General features: G+C 42.1%; 3 protein-coding genes across 6 annotated transcripts; 1 reads left to right on the top strand and 2 right to left on the bottom strand.

Moving 5' to 3' along the window:
• Positions 1-895: 895 nt before the first annotated feature.
• Positions 896-6224, bottom strand: LOC135488809 (uncharacterized). Of its 3 annotated transcripts, none has more exons than XM_064773698.1 (4): positions 4856-6224; positions 4499-4567; positions 4251-4340; positions 896-3897 (listed from the first exon to the last, which is right to left on the bottom strand). In XM_064773698.1, the coding sequence occupies exon 4, from the start codon at positions 2179-2181 to the stop codon at positions 1135-1137; it is 1047 nt and encodes a 348-aa protein (XP_064629768.1). In that variant the 5' UTR covers positions 2182-3897; positions 4251-4340; positions 4499-4567; positions 4856-6224; the 3' UTR covers positions 896-1134. The 3 variants fall into 3 exon arrangements, with proteins under 3 accessions (XP_064629768.1, XP_064629766.1, XP_064629767.1); XM_064773696.1 differs by having other exon boundaries at positions 2184-3897; XM_064773697.1 differs by having other exon boundaries at positions 2184-3855.
• A 1873-nt stretch (positions 6225-8097) lies between these two features.
• On the top strand, positions 8098-11980 carry LOC135488811 (osteopetrosis-associated transmembrane protein 1-like). Its single transcript, XM_064773700.1, has 6 exons — positions 8098-8551; positions 8833-8971; positions 9145-9260; positions 9483-9623; positions 10171-10336; positions 10521-11980. The coding sequence occupies exons 1-6, from the start codon at positions 8099-8101 to the stop codon at positions 10760-10762; spliced, it is 1257 nt and encodes a 418-aa protein (XP_064629770.1). The 5' UTR covers position 8098; the 3' UTR covers positions 10763-11980.
• LOC135488792 (uncharacterized) lies at positions 11418-17832 on the bottom strand. 2 transcript variants are annotated; one of them, XM_064773656.1, is made up of 8 exons: positions 17569-17832; positions 16871-17017; positions 16159-16539; positions 15894-15938; positions 15297-15431; positions 14920-14979; positions 14547-14607; positions 11418-13811 (listed from the first exon to the last, which is right to left on the bottom strand). In XM_064773656.1, exons 1-8 carry the CDS (start codon positions 17651-17653, stop codon positions 12092-12094), a joined length of 2634 nt encoding a protein of 877 aa, XP_064629726.1. In that variant the 5' UTR covers positions 17654-17832; the 3' UTR covers positions 11418-12091. The 2 variants fall into 2 exon arrangements, with proteins under 2 accessions (XP_064629726.1, XP_064629727.1); XM_064773657.1 differs by having other exon boundaries at positions 14929-14979.
• Positions 17833-18141: the final 309 nt, after the last annotated feature.

Below are 18141 nucleotides of genomic sequence, written 5' to 3'. Positions count from 1 at the left end.
TAGTTCATATCTTTTTTCTTAGACCTAACAAGGGATGGGGTCCATTCGACAAGATCATTGTCAACAGGTTAACAAGCTAGATGGTGGTTTAGACATGGTATATTTAGTCACACCTTGCCTCTTTAGAATAGAGTTGGCCCGTCTCGACCCTCTGTTTCAAGCAGTGTGTGGCCAATGCAGCCAGACAAGGCCCGTCTCCAAAACATCAGTTGCTTGTATTGTGCCCAATGTCACAACTGTAGGTTGTCACAACCACTGTCTCCAGAACAACCAGGTGGTCACATCCACTGTCTCTAGAACCACTCTGGGTGTGGTCAGTCTCCAAAACCAAAGTGGTTGGTCACAACCACTGTCTCCAGAACCACCAGGTGGTCACATCCACTGTCTCTAGAACCACTCTGGGTGTGGTCAGTCTCCAAAACCAAAGTGGTTGGTCACAACCACTGTTTCAAGAACCACCAGGTGGTCACATCCACTCTAAAACATCCAGATTCACTGTCCCCAGAACCACTCACTGTAAGTGTGGTCACAATCGCCAAAACTATTGTAGGTGGTCACATTCACCAGCACCACTGGGGTAGAAGAGGGTCACATCAATTATATCCAGCCAGGGAGCAGCCAGGGTCGATTAGGTCTGACTGTGATTGTTCATTTATCTCACCATTACAAAGTGGTTCGTTGAGAGTGTTTGCCTTATAATATCCACACCTTCAGAAAAAAATTATGTTCACTCGCTAAATCAGGGCTTACTAACTTTAGGCCAATCGTCTGTGCTGCCACTTATTGTATCAATGCATCAGTGACAAAGGTTGCTGATAAAACGGCTCGTTGGTCGAGTGGTGCGATCCTCGCTTAGGCTGCAAGAGGTCCCGGTGTTATCGACACAATCTTACAATTAATATCTCGATCATTTATTAGCGAGCGATTTACAAAAACTGTTTAAATTCACATCAAGCAATTACTGATTTGGGAAGGCATATGTCCTGTATGTCTCCCTGTAGAGACCATGTCACAACCAATCTGATGACAGTAGCTGCTACAATGTCCAATTACCAGCCGGCTTCACTCGTCCTAGACACTGTCACAACATGTACATTGTATATAATAAATAAGTATAAAGGGCTTTGCCAAATATCACAGAATAGTACACACGGCACTTCGAATCTCTTCACTGCAAACTCCATTCGTCATATTGGTCCCTATAGAAACGGGTTTTAGGCGTTCCGGTAACCTTGAGATGTTCCGATACTCCCGACCATAACCCGAGTCCTGAGACCGCAGCGTCTCCGTGCTGGTTGTATCCGATTCAGGTAGAGAGAGCGTCTCTGTGCTACACAACCTGTCTTTGGCAATCTCCTTAATCTTGGCCACCAAGTTGTCATGTCTGTTCACGGGCTCTGGTAGGAAGGGTAGGATGTGTTCCAATCCCAAAGCCGCCACTGTATCCCTCAAAGTCCGCGGCTGTGGCTGACGACTGAGACAGTTCACAGAATAAGACTCATCCCTGGTGTGGATGTCAATGTTTTTGTTGTCTACGAGGTCCACCATTCGTTGCTCATCCCCCGCCAGCGCAGCGTGGACAAATTCCATGGTGGCCCTTTGCTCCTCCAGCAAATACGCAATCCTGTTTTGTCCATTTTCCCTGGCGGACCGAATCAAACTCACGCCATTTTTAGATATCCTTACCCTGCACCAAGAATTTAACAGCCTTGCCACAACCACCGAGTTACCCTCGTCAACAGCCTGCCAAAGCCCCGGCTCAAACTTCCTGTACCAGTGGAGCATTTCTGTCTCAAACGAGATGTGAGCGTCTGCCATCAGCATTCTATCGTCTGCTCCGAAATCCGCCCCGACGCGCGCCAAGGCAATCATCATGTCACTCAGCATCTTAGACAGGACCATCTCAAAGGCTGTCCTACCTCGGTAATCTGAAACATTGACCTCCACCCCCGCGTTTGAAAGGAGATATACCATTGGCACATACTTAAGTTCCGTCACCGAATCGGCGTTAGAGACCAAAACGTGGAGATACGTCGTCCCGAATTCGTCATCTCGCCTCCTGGCGTCATCGCCTCGTTGTAAGCAATGGAGTAGCCGACACCTGTCACATCCGACGATCGCCTGGTAAATAGAACTCTCTCTAAACGACCTGTCATCAATATCCAAATCGAATTCTTCCATAGGGGGATAATGGTTCGTGCCATACGTCGGTCGGACAATCCGGTCGAATCTCAGCAAAGCTCGCTTTTTAGTAACCGGTACAAGTCACAGGCCTAACAAGGTCTCCGAAAGTGAAATGGGTCGAAGGACTGGCGAGACGAGCTAGTTAGGTCTCCTCCGTGTCCAAGACACGACGATTTGACCACCCATAGTCCGTTGATAAGGGCAGTTTGGCTAATATGACGGAATCCCGATCGAATTCAAAGTTGGCATGGATCTCATTTACAAGTTATGATAATCTCAGACCATTTGGCACTATGAAAATGTTATTTTTCCCCTTTGCTATAAACAATTGCTCATGTGAGCCACAAAACAGTGAAGGCTAATGGGCCAGTCCACAGCGTTTATAGTCCCCAGTCCTGTTGTTAATCCGAGATATATGTTCCGACCTGGCTTCAATGCCTGAACACAAGTTATTCCAGTTCACCATATAAAAACCTGCATGTCAAAAGAATGTATGTATTTGCGATGGTTTCTTTTTATTGATATTCAAATTTCCCATATTAATACTCCACGGTTCTTATGGGCCGTTTCCTTTGGGGGTTGGCCATATTGATCTTGATCTCGCTGCGGACACGTTCCTCTATAAATTACATGTATATAGATTGTGTTTGAGACTTGTTGTTTCTAACATGGAATATATTATTCACGCGTACACATCTATGTATGGACATGCAAGCCAAGTATACATGTAGTTTCACACACTGTTTGTTGTACAAGTATATGACACTGTGCAGTGCCGCGAAATACGGCAAACTTTTCAGTATCGACTTCCCGTCATGACGCTTGCGCCGGGAACGCGTTGCGCATGTCTGAACTATAGGCAGACGAGACAAAATCCATTTCATCCAAAGGGATCTAATATCTGATAGTTATGTTCACTTTCCAAAGACACCTCAGAAAAATATATTTCATGAGATGTACGTCTTTGGAAAGTGAATATTATATGCTATGGACTAGTGACCGAGGGCCAGTCAACAATATTGGTGATATAAATGTTAATGGACATGTCACCTTGAAAGCTCGGTAAACTGTGTCTGTCAACATGGTATACTTCCTGAAGGACCAAGGAACATGGAAACTCATCGGTCAATCATTGCATTTCTGAAATAACCGTCAAAATTGATTGGGGTAATAGGGCATTGTTTGCTTAGCACAGGGTTATTGTGTGATCAAACACTAGGAAAATATGATGTGTTTCTCAGTCAAAGCTTTTTGTCATCATATGTACCACTTCACATTGACTTCATCCCGAGCAACAACAGGTAAACGAGTTCATTAAACGCGATAAACGCGCGTCACAAAACTGTCGTTTCGGATCTGCGAGATCTGATAGAGTTGTCTCGATATGCTTATGACACATCCCCAATATACTTTATGATTTGTTATTGGTATAGTTCACGGTTCATGGAAATGTCCGTAGGGAGAAGTTTTCTGTGATCTCGGGCATGTCTTTCAGGCACACCTCAGACACCCCCCTAACTTCTTCTCCTCTGCCATACAAGAAATAGCCCACAGTCGGCCCCTCTACACATTGAGTTGCTTGCAAACAAGTAGTGTGCCATTTCTGAACATCTCTACGAGAGTGTCGTTGAGAAGGAGGTTGCATCCTTTGTCAGTTGGTAGAGGTGTCATCTGGAAAACGATCACCGAGTATGTCACCATTGTTCCGAACAGCTGAAAAAGAGAATGTAACTCGATCTCGTACGTATAGCGTATATCATGATGATAACGCAGATTTGTTTATACCTTGCGTCTATCACTGATAACGTAAATGTGTAGATATCGTACTCGTGTGACTATCATACTCATGATAATGCAACGTAAATTTACACTCAAATGGAAAATGACCATGTTCAGCAGTATACCACCGACTTCCGGCGGTAACCATCAGTCTTGAAGTCAGCTCGATATTTTCGACTCTGGTGTGATAGAAATTTTACAAATTTGGAGTATGCATGAGGGTGATCCAAACCGTGGCACGGCATTTTCAATCGTTTAGAAGCATTTGCCTTGGAAAGGCTACTTACCGTCAACACCATTGGCTTGTCCAATGTGAACAGATCCATGGCAGTCAGTCCGATGGACGGGCCATTCATACGACCGATGAATACGTTGATCTAGAAACAAAAGTTTGGTAAAAGTTGTAAGCTTGCTATACTTGCATACATGAACGTCAGTTCCAAAATCGGATAAATTTATATCAGATATAATTTCACATTTCTTTTTTTCAATTTTGAGGATATTGCCGAACACGGTGTTTTATGCGACAGATTACCTGGTTGGCCACCTCCTGTGACACTCTAGACATGTCGATCCTATAGGCATATTCTAGAGGAAGATGAGCCTGGAAAATAAACGAAGTCGAGTGGGCTCAGTTAACCCTTTTAGTGCACAATGCTTGTCAAGTCTTTTGAAATAGTGCATTTTTCACTTGAACCAACATCGGCGAGGCAATACAGATTTTGTTTCTAATAATTAGTACGTGATCACCAAATTTGAGCTGTGCACATGCTGCGAAGGTTTTGCTCCAAGGACCATGGCCTCGAACAGACCTAAAACTGGCCAGGACATGCGAAGGTTTCTTGAACACCCCACGTTTTTAAAGCAATGCACGAAATGTGACCTCACTTACCGGATGGTTTATCCAGATGATTCCAACAGCCAGGCAAAATATCATAAAGGCAAGGGCCACAGACATAAATAAGATAAGGTTGATGACAGTAAATGCCATCAGTGTTCCATTCATGAGAGCGTAGATTACAACGCACATTCCTGGTATGACAGTAGCGTAGAGGATGAAGATAGGTCCGCCTAGAATGTCATCCAAGGTGAGGACGAGGTCACATATCTTGGTATGCCAGAGCCGAAACATTTCAAAGTTCCCAGTGAATTCCCCAGACGTGGATATGGCGTCTTTGAAGTGCTTCAGAAAAATGTATAGTTCCCTGTATATCGTGTAAGCCAACAAGCCCAGCAGAGTCACCACACTAACCTGTTTGACAATGCTAAAAATATTGAGAAGTGTCCAAATTGAAAGAAGTACATTGGCACCTGCAAAATCTTTCGACAGTGGAGCAAGGAAAGGTGAATAGAAATCAAGCATGACCGGGAAAAAAACGACTCCAACAGCACCCCCAATTACACATACACCTTCGATGATGGCAAACGCGAGTAAGATATTCCGTCCTCTTCGAAGGGCCCCACGGTAGTCGAAAACCGGGGAGTACTCCTTCTTGTAGTTCTGAAGTCCATCCCAGTCCTCAATGAACGTAAGAACAGTCCCTTTTCTACTCATTCTTAGAAACACGAAGTCGTAACAGGGTAGCTGCAACAGCATGGCGTACATGACCACCTTGACTGCGAAGTCGTAATCTGGACTTCCTACCCAGAAACAGCTGGTGAGACGCAAGGTATTCAGGATGTCAAATATGAAAATTGCTATACAATAGTACTTCCCGAAGTTGGACTTCACTTGTGATGATATTTCGCTGTTTTCATAAAATACTCCACCTAATTTCATTATGGTTAACAACGGTTTCATCAGCATGTAAAGTTTGGAAAAACGATAATCTTTTGCCACTTCCCTCTCTCCTGCATCTGCTGGATAAACGGTTACTTGTTTGGCCTTCATTCTGATTATGATATGCAGTCGGAAATATTATGTATATCGTTTTCCAGAGTCCAGATTGTTTCGTAATGTACTTTTCTTAAATGCAAAGTCACTTTTCCAAAGAGTTCCCCCTCAAGGACATTGACTTCAGTTGTCGACTGACAAAATACTGATACTCCACCGCAAAGTAACCAGCGGCGTTTCCATCAGGTTCAAATTGCATACAATCCAAACACTAGCTGCAACGATCACGCAGACCTCGGTCCCTCTTGGTTCACATCGCAGAGGTTTCATCTCCGCAATTGTATCATTTTCCTCCTCTTGATGCTTACAAAGACCATCCCACTCGAGCTTTTCCCACGAGTGACGCAGTCGCTGTCCTTGGCGCTGCTCGTACGGACAGATGAAACAAAGATACTGCCACATAATTATATTTGTACTGAATCGAACGTGTGTCACCTGAAAGCATGGTAAACTATGGTATCTGTTTCCATTCACATCACGGGATGTCGCCATGGTGTACTTCCTAAAGTCAACAAGGAGCATGAAGACCCATTGGTCACTGTGAATCGTTTGGTCGTAATAATTGTCACAACGAGATTGGGTTTAGCAGAACGGGTGCTTGTTTATCTGTTTACTGTAGCACAGGATTATTGTGTGATCAAACACCGTGATAACAGCATGTTGTGTTTTGGCTAACTCATGGTCGAGCATTGCGACATCGGGTAGTTTCAGGTACACGCTCTCATTCAGTAATTCATTATGCTTCACTTTAACGCATTGATGATAAAATGATCATTATCAATCATATTTATTATCTAAAGAGAACTTGATATCCATATTTTGATGGTCGTCCGACAAAATAAACGGATACATTGTAAAACTTTCAGTGGTAATCAGGCCTGTTGAATGGTGTCAAGGGAAGTTTTGCAACCCTTGTGTACGATGATCTACGAACGACGAAATACGAAACAGACCGATGCAAATAGTCTCTATCAACGACGGTGTTTTAGATATAGGAGTAAATTTGAACAAAGTTTATAGCCTACGGTAGGCTACGCGGTAAATTAAAGCTCATGCGTCCGGTGGCAGACGCTGGTGGACCACACCTTGTTAGAGAGTTAAGGGGACCCACTTAACGTAACCTGGTGCTAGGCCGCTGGAGTGAGGCTGGCGACAGGCGCTGAAAACTAATAGATTGACAGTACAAGAGGGAATATGAGCACGTTTCGGTAGCATCGTCGGACTACTGTAGCCCATCAATGGCAGGATCTAGGGGTCATTGCGCACGCGTATGCTATGAACGGACGTCTGTACGGATGGGGGATCATCTCACACATTATACTTAATTACATAATAAATAGTATTATGTAAAAATACTTTTTCTTTATTTCTTACCACCATCTGTCATACATGTATATTTTTTATAAATCTTATTTATCTTTGTGATGAAGCCTATCTAATGGATGCTGGAGCATTCGTAAGACTTCACTTTGACAATTTCTTTTTATTTCTTTGCGTCAACCATCTAATAGATCCTCTATCATTCATACTAGTTAGTCATGTATATCAAAAAAAAATCTTATTTATCTTTGGATTGAACCCTAGCTTATAGATACATCGGCCTTCAGAGCTCATTTCTTCTCCACGGTTTTACAGTGTAGGCCTAACCTCCAGCACGTGGTAATGCTTCTGAATAAAAACTCCCCTAACTGCGCCAGTTTCTACCAGCAACCCCTGGGTGAGATGAGTTGGAGACTCACCTTTCTGCAGGGTGTAAGGGTTAAATGGAGTGAGCCTTGATGTCTTCATTGGCAAACCACCACTTCCAATCAGTGAAAAGATTTAGGGTCTGATGTTTCTGTGATGTTTTATGCCCATGGTTTGCATTCTGAAACACTTGAATACATTTTGAGTCTAGTAACCAGAATCAGTCAATTAACTTACACTTCCTTTGCACTTGTTTGGTTGATATTACCCTAATCTTTATTTTCATTAATTGATTTTGAACATAATAATTACAATGTAATTAATTAGTTGACCTGAACAATTTGAACTTTCCCGCCAAAATAATCTTGTTGCGCGGTTTGTGCTGTTTTCCTAAAATATGTTAATGGTTTTCCTGCTTGTTATATATTTTTCAAAAAACAATTTGCGTAGTCACCTTCTGTTCATTATTTGACAAGATCATTAAATCATTCTTTAATTAACTTTTTCTTGCACAAACTGAGTCACATGACCTGTACCAGCGGTGAGATGGTCAAAATGGCGGATGCACGTATTCCAAAAAATTTCAAGAAAAGTGCTCATATTTTCATTGAATTTGTTGTAATTATCTCATTATTTCATGTTCAAATTATGTATGTTGAATCGAAAGTACATGAAGCAACTGAACAAATGAACAGATCTGAAAATGGAAGGGCTCATCGACCGTTATCCACTTCAAAACCGCTGATCAATCATTTGTCCACGACAAACAACCTGTTGAAGACCAGACTCGTCCCAGACTTCGATTTGGCTGATACAGGTTTAGTCTCGTCCTCTCCTGCACTTGAACGTGTGGAAACTTGGTGCAAAGCCTACATGAATGCATATTCTATAGCGGCAGCAACTTTCTTTGGGTGTGCCATTCGTAATGCCAGGCCATTGACATTTTGTGAGAACTGCGTCCAGGATTACGAAAAAGTCATTAATCTCATGACGGAGATTGTCAACCAGGTTTGTGTCCCTTTTTGTCATGTTCAATTTTCTTAAATGAAATGTATTAAACTTTCATATGGAGCCAAAGCCAAGGCAAGTATAGTCTCAGACAATTTATAAATTCAAGGAACTACAGGGCGGAATACCACCATGGGTCAGAAAAAATCATGGGGAATACAAAAGAGGTGTTTTCCCGCTTCTTTTCTGATAGATGTCTCATTACTGAAGCTTTTTCTCAGCTTGTAGTACGAGTGTCGGGATTTCCCCAAAAAAATTCCAAAGCTCCATTCAATTTTCAGGATAAAGTCCGTCCAGCTGACCCTGATAGTATGCCACCAGGCTCCTGTATGAATAGCTTGCTCAGCTCTGACACTATCAATATTGTTGGAACTACGAATGACTTCATCAACCAACTCTGGAAAGATTCTTATTGTGATGGTATGTAGGCTAAAAAGGATATTTCTTCTTCACTCACTGTAGAACTTGATAGTCTGATCATGTTCAAACTTATCAAATATATAGGGCAGCGAGAAGATAGTATGTGACGCGGGTTGTTTTTTCTTGGCCAATAATATTTTCTTGGCAACAATTTCATTCTTTGTCTATTGCAGATTGCTTTAATCATAAACTTGTCAATGGTACAGTCGAATATGATGTTGCCAACTCCACACTTGAATTCGAACGCAAGTACAATGAGACGTCCCACTGCATTGAAAATTTTATCGAGGTATCTTGACTATTCGAGATTTAACATTCACTTGAGTCAGATCTATGCTCTTATCTCCATCCTCTTACAATAACAAAGAGGCTCTACGTGTGACTCCAACGTTATGGATGTATCCGAGGGAGTGTTAAAAGCAGTGAAGTGGCCTGATCAATCAGAAAGCTCCTACAGGGGTTTCCAGTTTTCAATTTTACTGCGTTAGATTGAATTTGTCCTCCTTTTCAGACACCTGTTGAAGGTATTAGAACTAATACAGAATTCAATCGAACCGCCTGTGATACATGTTTAGACTTGTATGATGAACTGAATGACTATTATGCCGAACTGAAGCATCATGGTGGGATATGTATGGATATAGTTGATACTGTAAGTAACTTAAACAAGACATTTAAAATTATACATGTACATCTTTATTATTGAGATCTTAATTTCGCCAATAACATTGTTCAGGGATAAATTTAAACTTCTTCTTGGAAATATTTACATCTACGCTGTTTTGAGTACATGAACTTACTACATTCTTAGACCAAATTAAAAAAGTTTCTCCCTTTGGATGACACCAAGAGCTTTGGAAACTTTTTACAATGGTAAAATATTATGTTTGATAATTTCAACCAGTGATTGGTTGGCTCACTTTAAATCAACCAAACTTGTGCCTACCGACATGACCTTTTGTCATCTTACCCGAGAGCCAAAGCACGCATATGGTGTAGTGATAATGTCTTGATGACATGACCACTTCACTCACATAGGGTGTTATAAAGGCCCTCACTACACCTAAAGGGGTGCCGGGTTCGAGCATTTTCTTTTGTAGATGGGTTGGCCAAATCTATGTCCTAATATCGCACACTACCAACTGAGATGTCAGCTATAAGAAAGCCAGTTTTCCACTGCATCTGTCTCCATTTTTCAGATGAATTACACCAGAAATCTGTGGAGTAAGAAATTCAAATGCACATACCAACAAAAGGACCTTGCTGCTGTTCTCACAGTAACCGGGGTGTTTTGTCTCCTGCCTATAGTATTCTATTCAGCCGCAAAACTTCACAGTGCTCAACCACACATGAAAATATTGAAGCGTAAGTAGGACAAAATTCAGGCATGACATGAAGATGTAAATACCAAAATCAATCAATCACTTGGCAATCGATAGCCCCTAACTGCCCCAGTACTTACACCCCTCTCTTAAGGGCTCCACTGCCCAGTTGCTACAGAGAGCTCGTAATTTAGAATGTTATGCTAACTACTCTGTCTTGATTTCAGAGAGAAGAATGAGCAAATCCCAGAGTACTCGGGCACTAAAGTCCCCCCTGCGCTCTACCTCTGATGTTTCAAGTCAACCTACAATCTTACTGTCATCCGAGGATGAACAGACAAATGTCGAAGTACATGAACAGACAAGGACTCGAAATGAAAATGCTGATGAAACAGGAGGAGACCCAAAAGACGAGGCAACTGCATCAGCAAGTTCTGAGGATAAACCAAAGGTGGCGTTTGATATATAGACTTAGTCTCATGTACTGCATCCACTCATTTAAGTGAGCCATTAGTCCCAAATGAATGTGATGATGACTTAAAACTGTACTGCAGCTTACTTAATTAGGAGGCTACATTATCACATTGTGATAGTTTTGCTTGTAATGAATATATATTTCCAATTTTTTTCTGGTGATTCTTTTCTCCAACATATAGCAAGTCAGTTGGAATATTTACTAATCTTCTAGTTTCTTTCTTCTTGCATTTTAGTTGGTTGCAGTGAGTGGCAACAAGGGGTGTTGATTAAGACCTTCTCATGAATATAGTGTGCTGTACCATAAACCACATTATATTGGTAAAAAATTACACAAATTACCTTTTAGCACCAAACTTTATATTTTGCGTATGTACATATATAATGTATGTATGGTAATGTATTCATGAAGTTATATATTGCAGGTCAGGTCAGGGCAGATTACAACCTCAGGCCTTTCGATTACATCATTTTCACACCGCTATACGGTGTAGGAAATTTGGCATGTCCCCAAATTAGGCCCTAAAAAATGTCCCCAAAATAGAAAAAAAAACAAAAAGTTTTTTTTTTTAAGGGTTAATTTGACCCCCTGAAGCGTTTTTTGACACCTTAAATGACCAAATCTCATCCTAAATGGCCTAATTTGATACTTTTCATCCTAAAATTATGAGTTTTCAGGTGCATGTGACAATGTCAGTCAATAAGGACGTCGATGTTCAGGCAAATTGGCACGACGAAATGTCCCCAAATTAAGCTCAAAAGAAAAAAAAACATGTCCCCAAAAAAGGCTAAAAAAATACAGGGTGTAGAGGTCTCCATGTAATTGAAAGGACTGAACCTCTGCAAAAATGTTCCAGGTTCCAGTAACTCTTTCCTTCATCCCTCTGACAGTGATAAATGAACTTGGATAATATGTTTTGTGCCATCAATATCGATCTAAAATTCATCTCGCTTGTCAGTCTTTGAGATGATCAAGTTGACACTCAGAGGTGTTTTACCCTCCATTTCCTAAAAGCTAGCTATTGGTCTGTATGACCGCTTTGTGGTGCCCAGTGAGTGAGGGGACTGAGGGGGAGAAGGTTGATGTAAATATGTTATGCTCTCCTCCATTGCACAAATTGTACTTAGATTTTAAATATTTGTTAAATTTTATGGCATGTATTATGATATGAGAACCTTTTAAAAGAATGTGGTGTGATATTTGATTACATTCTTGGAAACCTTTTTGGAATTTTTAATAAAATGTTTGTTATATTTTTAAATGAGTCTTCTTTATAACTTTAAGTAGAAATGTGTGCAGTTTCTTGATTGAATTAGTCCTCCCTCACAAGGTTGTTGTCAGTTGTTCCCTTGGGGCCCTCTCATCAACACTTTTCAGTTGTTCTCTGGGGGCCCTCTCTTCAACACTGTTCAGTTGTTCTCTTGGGGCCCTCTCTTCAACACTGTTCATTTGTTCTCTTGGGGCCCTCTCATCAACACTGTTCAGTTGTTCCCTTGGGGCCCTCTCATCAACACTGTTCAGTTGTTCCCTTGGGGCCCTCTCATCAACACTGTTCAGTTGTTCTCTTGGGGCCCTCTCTTCAACACTGTTCAGTTGTTCTCTTGGGGCCCCCTCATCAACACTGTTCAGTTGTTCTCTCGGGGCCCTCTCATCAACACTGTTCAGTTGTTCCCTTGGGGCCCTCTCGTCAACACTGTTCAGTTGTTCTCTTGGGGCCCTCTCATCAACACTGTTCAGTTGTTCTCTTGGGGCCCTCTCATCAACACTGTTCAGTTGTTCCCTTGGGGCCCTCTCATCAACACTGTTCAGTTGTTCTCTTGGGGCCCTCTCTTCAACACTGTTCAGTTGTTCTCTTGGGGCCCCCTCATCAACACTGTTCAGTTGTTCTCTCGGGGCCCTCTCATCAACACTGTTCAGTTGTTCTCTTTGGGCCCTCTCGTCAACACTGTTCAGTTGTTCTCTTGGGGCCCTCTCATCAACACTGTTCAGTTGTTCTCTTGGGGCCCTCTCATCAACACTGTCCTGATTACCTTGCATCAGATCAAAAGATTGGCACAGCTGATTGTCTTTCTTGTGACCTTCAGTAGTCTTGACACCAGTTTGATCGGCCCACTGTATTATGTCATTGTCTTTCATGCAGTCATGATCTGTTTGGTGTGGATTTGATGGCTCATAAAAAACATTGACTGTCATGGGGCACACAGTTGCATAGTCATTGAACCACGGATCCCCCCCAAGTTCATATGCATTCTCTCCCAAGGGGTATCCATGCCCTGCTCTGACATCCCTGGAGCCTTCATCGAGTTCATTCAGATCGTCATACAGGGGGCATCCAGATGCTTTGTCTTTTGGGTGCCCTTCCAGTTCATAAATGGAAGTAACTTTAGTCGGAGCACCAAAGGCCTGATCAATTCGGGGATGCAGATCACTTGATTGATATATGTCATTTTCCTTCATTATACCCATTGGATATTCATGCGATCTGTACCTTTCGGCAGATTGATAAATATCACTGTCTTTCATTGGATACCAAACATTCTTACCCGCAATGGTTGATCCAGAGGACTGGTAAATGTCATTGTCTTTCATTGGATACCCAACAGTCTTGTCCCCAATGTTTAATCCAGATAATTGGTAAATGTCATTGTCTTTCATTGGATACCCAACAGTCTTGTCCCCAATGGTTAATCCAGATGACTGGTAAATGTCATTCTCTTTCATTGGATACCCAACAGTCTTGTCCCCAATGGTTAATCCAGATAATTGGTAAATGTCATTGTCTTTCATTGGATACCCAACAGTCTTGTCCCCAATGGTTAATCCAGATGACTGGTAAATGTCATTGTCTTTCATTGGGTACTCAGGAGTTTTATTCCAATCCAATGATCCAGAGGACTCATAAATATCATTTTCTTTCATTGGGAAACCAACAGTCTTGTCCTCAATGCCCTCGTTTTCTTTCGTTGGGGTAGATTCGTGAATACAATTATCTTGCATGATCTCCGCCTGGGCAAATCCTTTTGCCATCTTATGCCACCAGACACTGAAATAAAAAGTCTTCAATCAGTTTGGTTGGAGAAGGATGCACCTGTGTTCATCTGTCGGGGAGCTAGTCTGGCTCAACAAGCACCAAGTCACAGCCTGGAACAACAGTTGCTGTTACAATACTGTAAAGCCACATGTGTTGGAGGTGGTTTCTTGCACGTACTGTTCCGTACTGAGAGTGTATTTAGAGAGACTTTGAGAGTAGATAAGCCGAACTGATGCCACGAAATCTTCTTTGTCTCGGTTACTAAAGAATTAACCATCATTGCATGGCCAATTTCAAATTATAATCAGCCATAGCTTTCTCGAGGGAGTTTCTCTTGACCTATGAGCCTCATCCCCGTCGCCCACAACGTACCCAATCATCATCATCATCATCATCATTTTAATCGGGAGATAAATATGTTTCTCTGGTTTGATAAGGGATTCAGACGCAATTGGCACCAAAGTGATCTCCATCAAAAACTCATTTGGTTTTTTTTTGTCTTGACACAACGTATATATGGCGATGTTTAGCATGAGGTAAAAGGGACTTTTGATGTCGCGACGGTTGTGCGTCTAAGTATGAAAGTCTTATCATTCTAGGGATGCCCTAAATACGAGTTTTCGCAAATCCCCTGGAACGCTAACGCCTATCTCATTGTTCGACATCGTGATCGGGTGGTCGAACAATGGGATAGGCATTCGCGTTTGCGTTCCCCGAGGGATTTGCGAAAACTCCCTCAAAACTTACCCGAAAACGAACATGATCACCATCCCTACAATACCTGCAACAGCCGCACAAGCAATGATAACTGAAGAGAGAGAGAAAAAAGGAATTGGGATCACAAATTCAGGACGGACAAATTTCGAAGGCTGCGTTGACAATGGCACTATCAAGGGCTCCCTGGGAAAGTCTCAAGGACGGGGAAGATGTGGGTCGGGGCGCCAGCGGATCGGCCGCACCCATGGCCATATTCGCAGACAGAAAGACCAACTCTCCAAATTGTGTGTGAGAAATTGGCAGATTGATTGCGGTAAATATAGCAAATGGAAAAACCATTAGATTTGAGCGATCTAACCCCCCCCCTCCCCCCCCCCACACACATACAAATAAAAAAACCTACCTTTCTTACCTTCGCATCCTATCCCTGGTTGCACAGTGGTCGTTGGTTCGCCGGTTGGACCTGAAACAGATGCAAACTGCATTACACCTTTCAAGGAGACTCGTATACACACATTCCGTTCGATATTGAGGTGGTAAAGCCTTTGGTTATCAGTATGAAGCTATCGATCAGTCGGGGGTCGGCAGTACTCAAAGCCATGCCGTTGCATGCCCCTTCCCTTCCCGCCTACAAGACAAGTGCCGAGTGAAAGGCCCTGAGGCTCAGGATGACCCTGGATATGTCGAATTAAACAAAAACGCGGGACTTTGGGTTGTCCTTAAAGGAAATACCCTTTTCTTCTTTCGAACCGATGAGAGAGACATCATTAGAAAACTTACCAACTGATATTTCTGATGTGGGTGTGTTCTTAGGTTTTGGAGTGGTAACCAGGGTAGTTGTCTTTGCAGTGACTTCTGATGTGAATGTGTTCTTAGGTTTTGGAGTGGTAACCAGGGTAGTTGTCTTTGCAGTGACTACAATGGAATTTTCATGTGAGACACCTACAAGGGCATCGGCCTCAGAAATCCCAAATTAAAATTACATTCAGAACTGTGGCTCCAAAGTTAAATCATCTGAGTCAACAGAAATGATTTCATACAAAGTTTTGCCCTGTTCTAAGTGCTGTTATCCTTACCAGCGACTAATAGGCCTACAAAAGAAAGTGGGCATATTTGACCCACCAAGGGTGGCTCTGTTATTTCCAACAAATGAGCTCATTAGAACCGTGTTATTTCTAACAAGAAAATAGTTGGGAGCGCAGAATAAGTTGCACAATGTGGTCAGAATTGAAACAAGAACCTGTCGTATCATCACCATCATCATCATCATCATCACATCTTGACCCTCTCAAGTTTTAGATATCGTCAACTTCGCCGACCCGGACTCCGTGGAGGTCGCTGACTATTGGTTCAGAACGTTTTAGCACCAGCACTCACCTCCATTCCGTTTTATACTACAGTTCACGGTAAATCCTTTTTTAGCTAAAACAAACAATTTTGAAATTAACACTTAGTATTAACCATGGAAATCTTTCTCGACGTCATTGCAATTTGTATGCTCTCAGCGACGAGAACCCGAAATCGAAACTGCCCGTGTGTCACCTCAAAATCCACATACGTGTAATTGCAAAAAAATCGTTAGAGATTTTTAGACTATGTAAATACATTAAGTTGTAGTTTTTAGCCTAGTCTCATAACTAACCTGAAGAAACCTTTATCCAAAGTTTGCCAGCCTTTTGCTGAGCCGTAGAAATCACCCTCAGCAGGCCATTCCTCTTAAACTGCTGCTCTACGGGCAGCCTACAATTTATAAGGTCACTACAGTTGTTCCTGTCTACATGGTCTAGGGCGAGGTCGTCAGCTGTGACGTATACCGAAGCCCCTGGCGGTAGATCGATGTGGTGAAACCACACATCGGGAATGCTACCTGAGGAGTTGAAGCGCACTGCACATTCACATATGTCTGGTTGGCTATTTGTCTCTGGATAGTTTGCATTGAAGATGTAAAAATCCTTGCTACCGACAGAGCCTTCTGACCCAGATTTGCCGCAAATGTCCATGTACGAATCTTGGGACTTCAACACTGGAAAAAAGCACGCGAATTGTACGATTGAAATAAGACATAACTGAACTGATATATATCCGCCCTTAGGAAAACGGCCACGAATTAGCAGGAAAACGAAATAAGTCGAAGAAAACAAGGAACAAATAGGTTCGGAAGGTTTTTACCAATCTGGTATACTGAAAGCCTCAAAATACGTTCAAATTAATGCGGCTGTTTCTGAACATTCAGAACTCCCGTCCATTTGAAAATTAGTGATTGTATGCTTAATGTCAGATCTATATATGCTGACAGCAAATCCTATTCAAATAATGAATTATTAAAACACGGAGGTATATTGATATATACCCACCACATTTGCAATCAAAACTTCCATTTTGATTCTGATTATCACACTTGGGCTTCATATTGCAGTTTTCCCAGTCACTGGCATTCGTGGCTTTTAGAATTTGTATGACTTTGGCCGAATTCTTACATGACTTATTGTAGTAGCATTGCTCTGTAAATAAGATTACGTGTACATTATGTGTGATGATGAAGGGCTGAGGTAAAAATATTGACAGTACGTGCTTCGAGGTGTTGCTGCAATGGGAGCACCAGGACTCCTCCGGAAGGGTACTATAATTATTGCACCCCATAATAAATCCTGTTCCCGATAGTTAAAACATTTATCTGTTATTGATATTTGAGACAGAAACAGGTAGGCCTTAATCACGAATATAATTATTTGCTTACAAATGTATGATTTCTATAAAATTCAGTTTTGTAGAGTAGTACTTTTTCCAGGGGGACATTTTCGACTGCCACGCCGGGACCTCAGAGTTGACGATGCTAGTGTTTGCATCAAGAGCTTATCAGCGCCTTTCACTCGGTATACTCGCCGAGCTCACATGATGTCATGTGAGCGAGGGGAGGGAGAGGATATAGTGTTTCCACTACAGCACTCCCATAGTTAACTTCGACGTCTTATCTTCTAGCATCGCTATCCGAAACAGCCCTCCACGACAAACATTACTATTAAAACGAAATGAATAAAAAACAATGTCTTACCAGTTTTCGACAACGATACCGTGACCGTAAAAATCCAGATAAAGAAAATTAGACCAAAATGTCGCAAAGAAAGTCTGACAGCCATGTTCGTGTCACGTTATCCCTTCGTAGGCCTGCTCATCAAGAGTTCCAATATCATGTGATGAGAACACCAGGATCCAGGCTGGTACCGCACTTCCTCATATAAGTTGATCACATTTACTGAAAGCAACGACTAACGGCACAAAAAGTTGGGATGATGTCATCTCATGTTGCGTTGTCCCAGCTTAAACAGTGCTCAATAAAATAAACAGCATTAATTTCATTCATCGGGTTGAGTAAAGCATGGATGTCCGGCTGTGTTACAACTCTTTTTTTATTCGTGCCTCATATATCATCATGACTAGCGTCAGTGACGTATGTATAGTACATGTACTAAAATAATTGGTGGTTGGGGTGCCGAGCGCAATGGCCAATGTGACTTGTCCCTGAAGACATCATTGTTGTGACTTACCATGAGATTGCCCCGATTCAATAAAGTAATCGGAAACAACATGCATGGTTGTGACTTATTTTAGTCTGCCTCGATTATTC

The sequence above is a fragment of the Lineus longissimus genome, chromosome 5 (genome assembly GCF_910592395.1).
Source record: "Lineus longissimus chromosome 5, tnLinLong1.2, whole genome shotgun sequence".
Classification (NCBI taxonomy): domain Eukaryota; kingdom Metazoa; phylum Nemertea; class Pilidiophora; order Heteronemertea; family Lineidae; genus Lineus; species Lineus longissimus.
The sequence above is the reverse complement of the archived record's forward strand: the minus strand, read 5'-3'. Positions and strand labels throughout refer to the sequence as shown.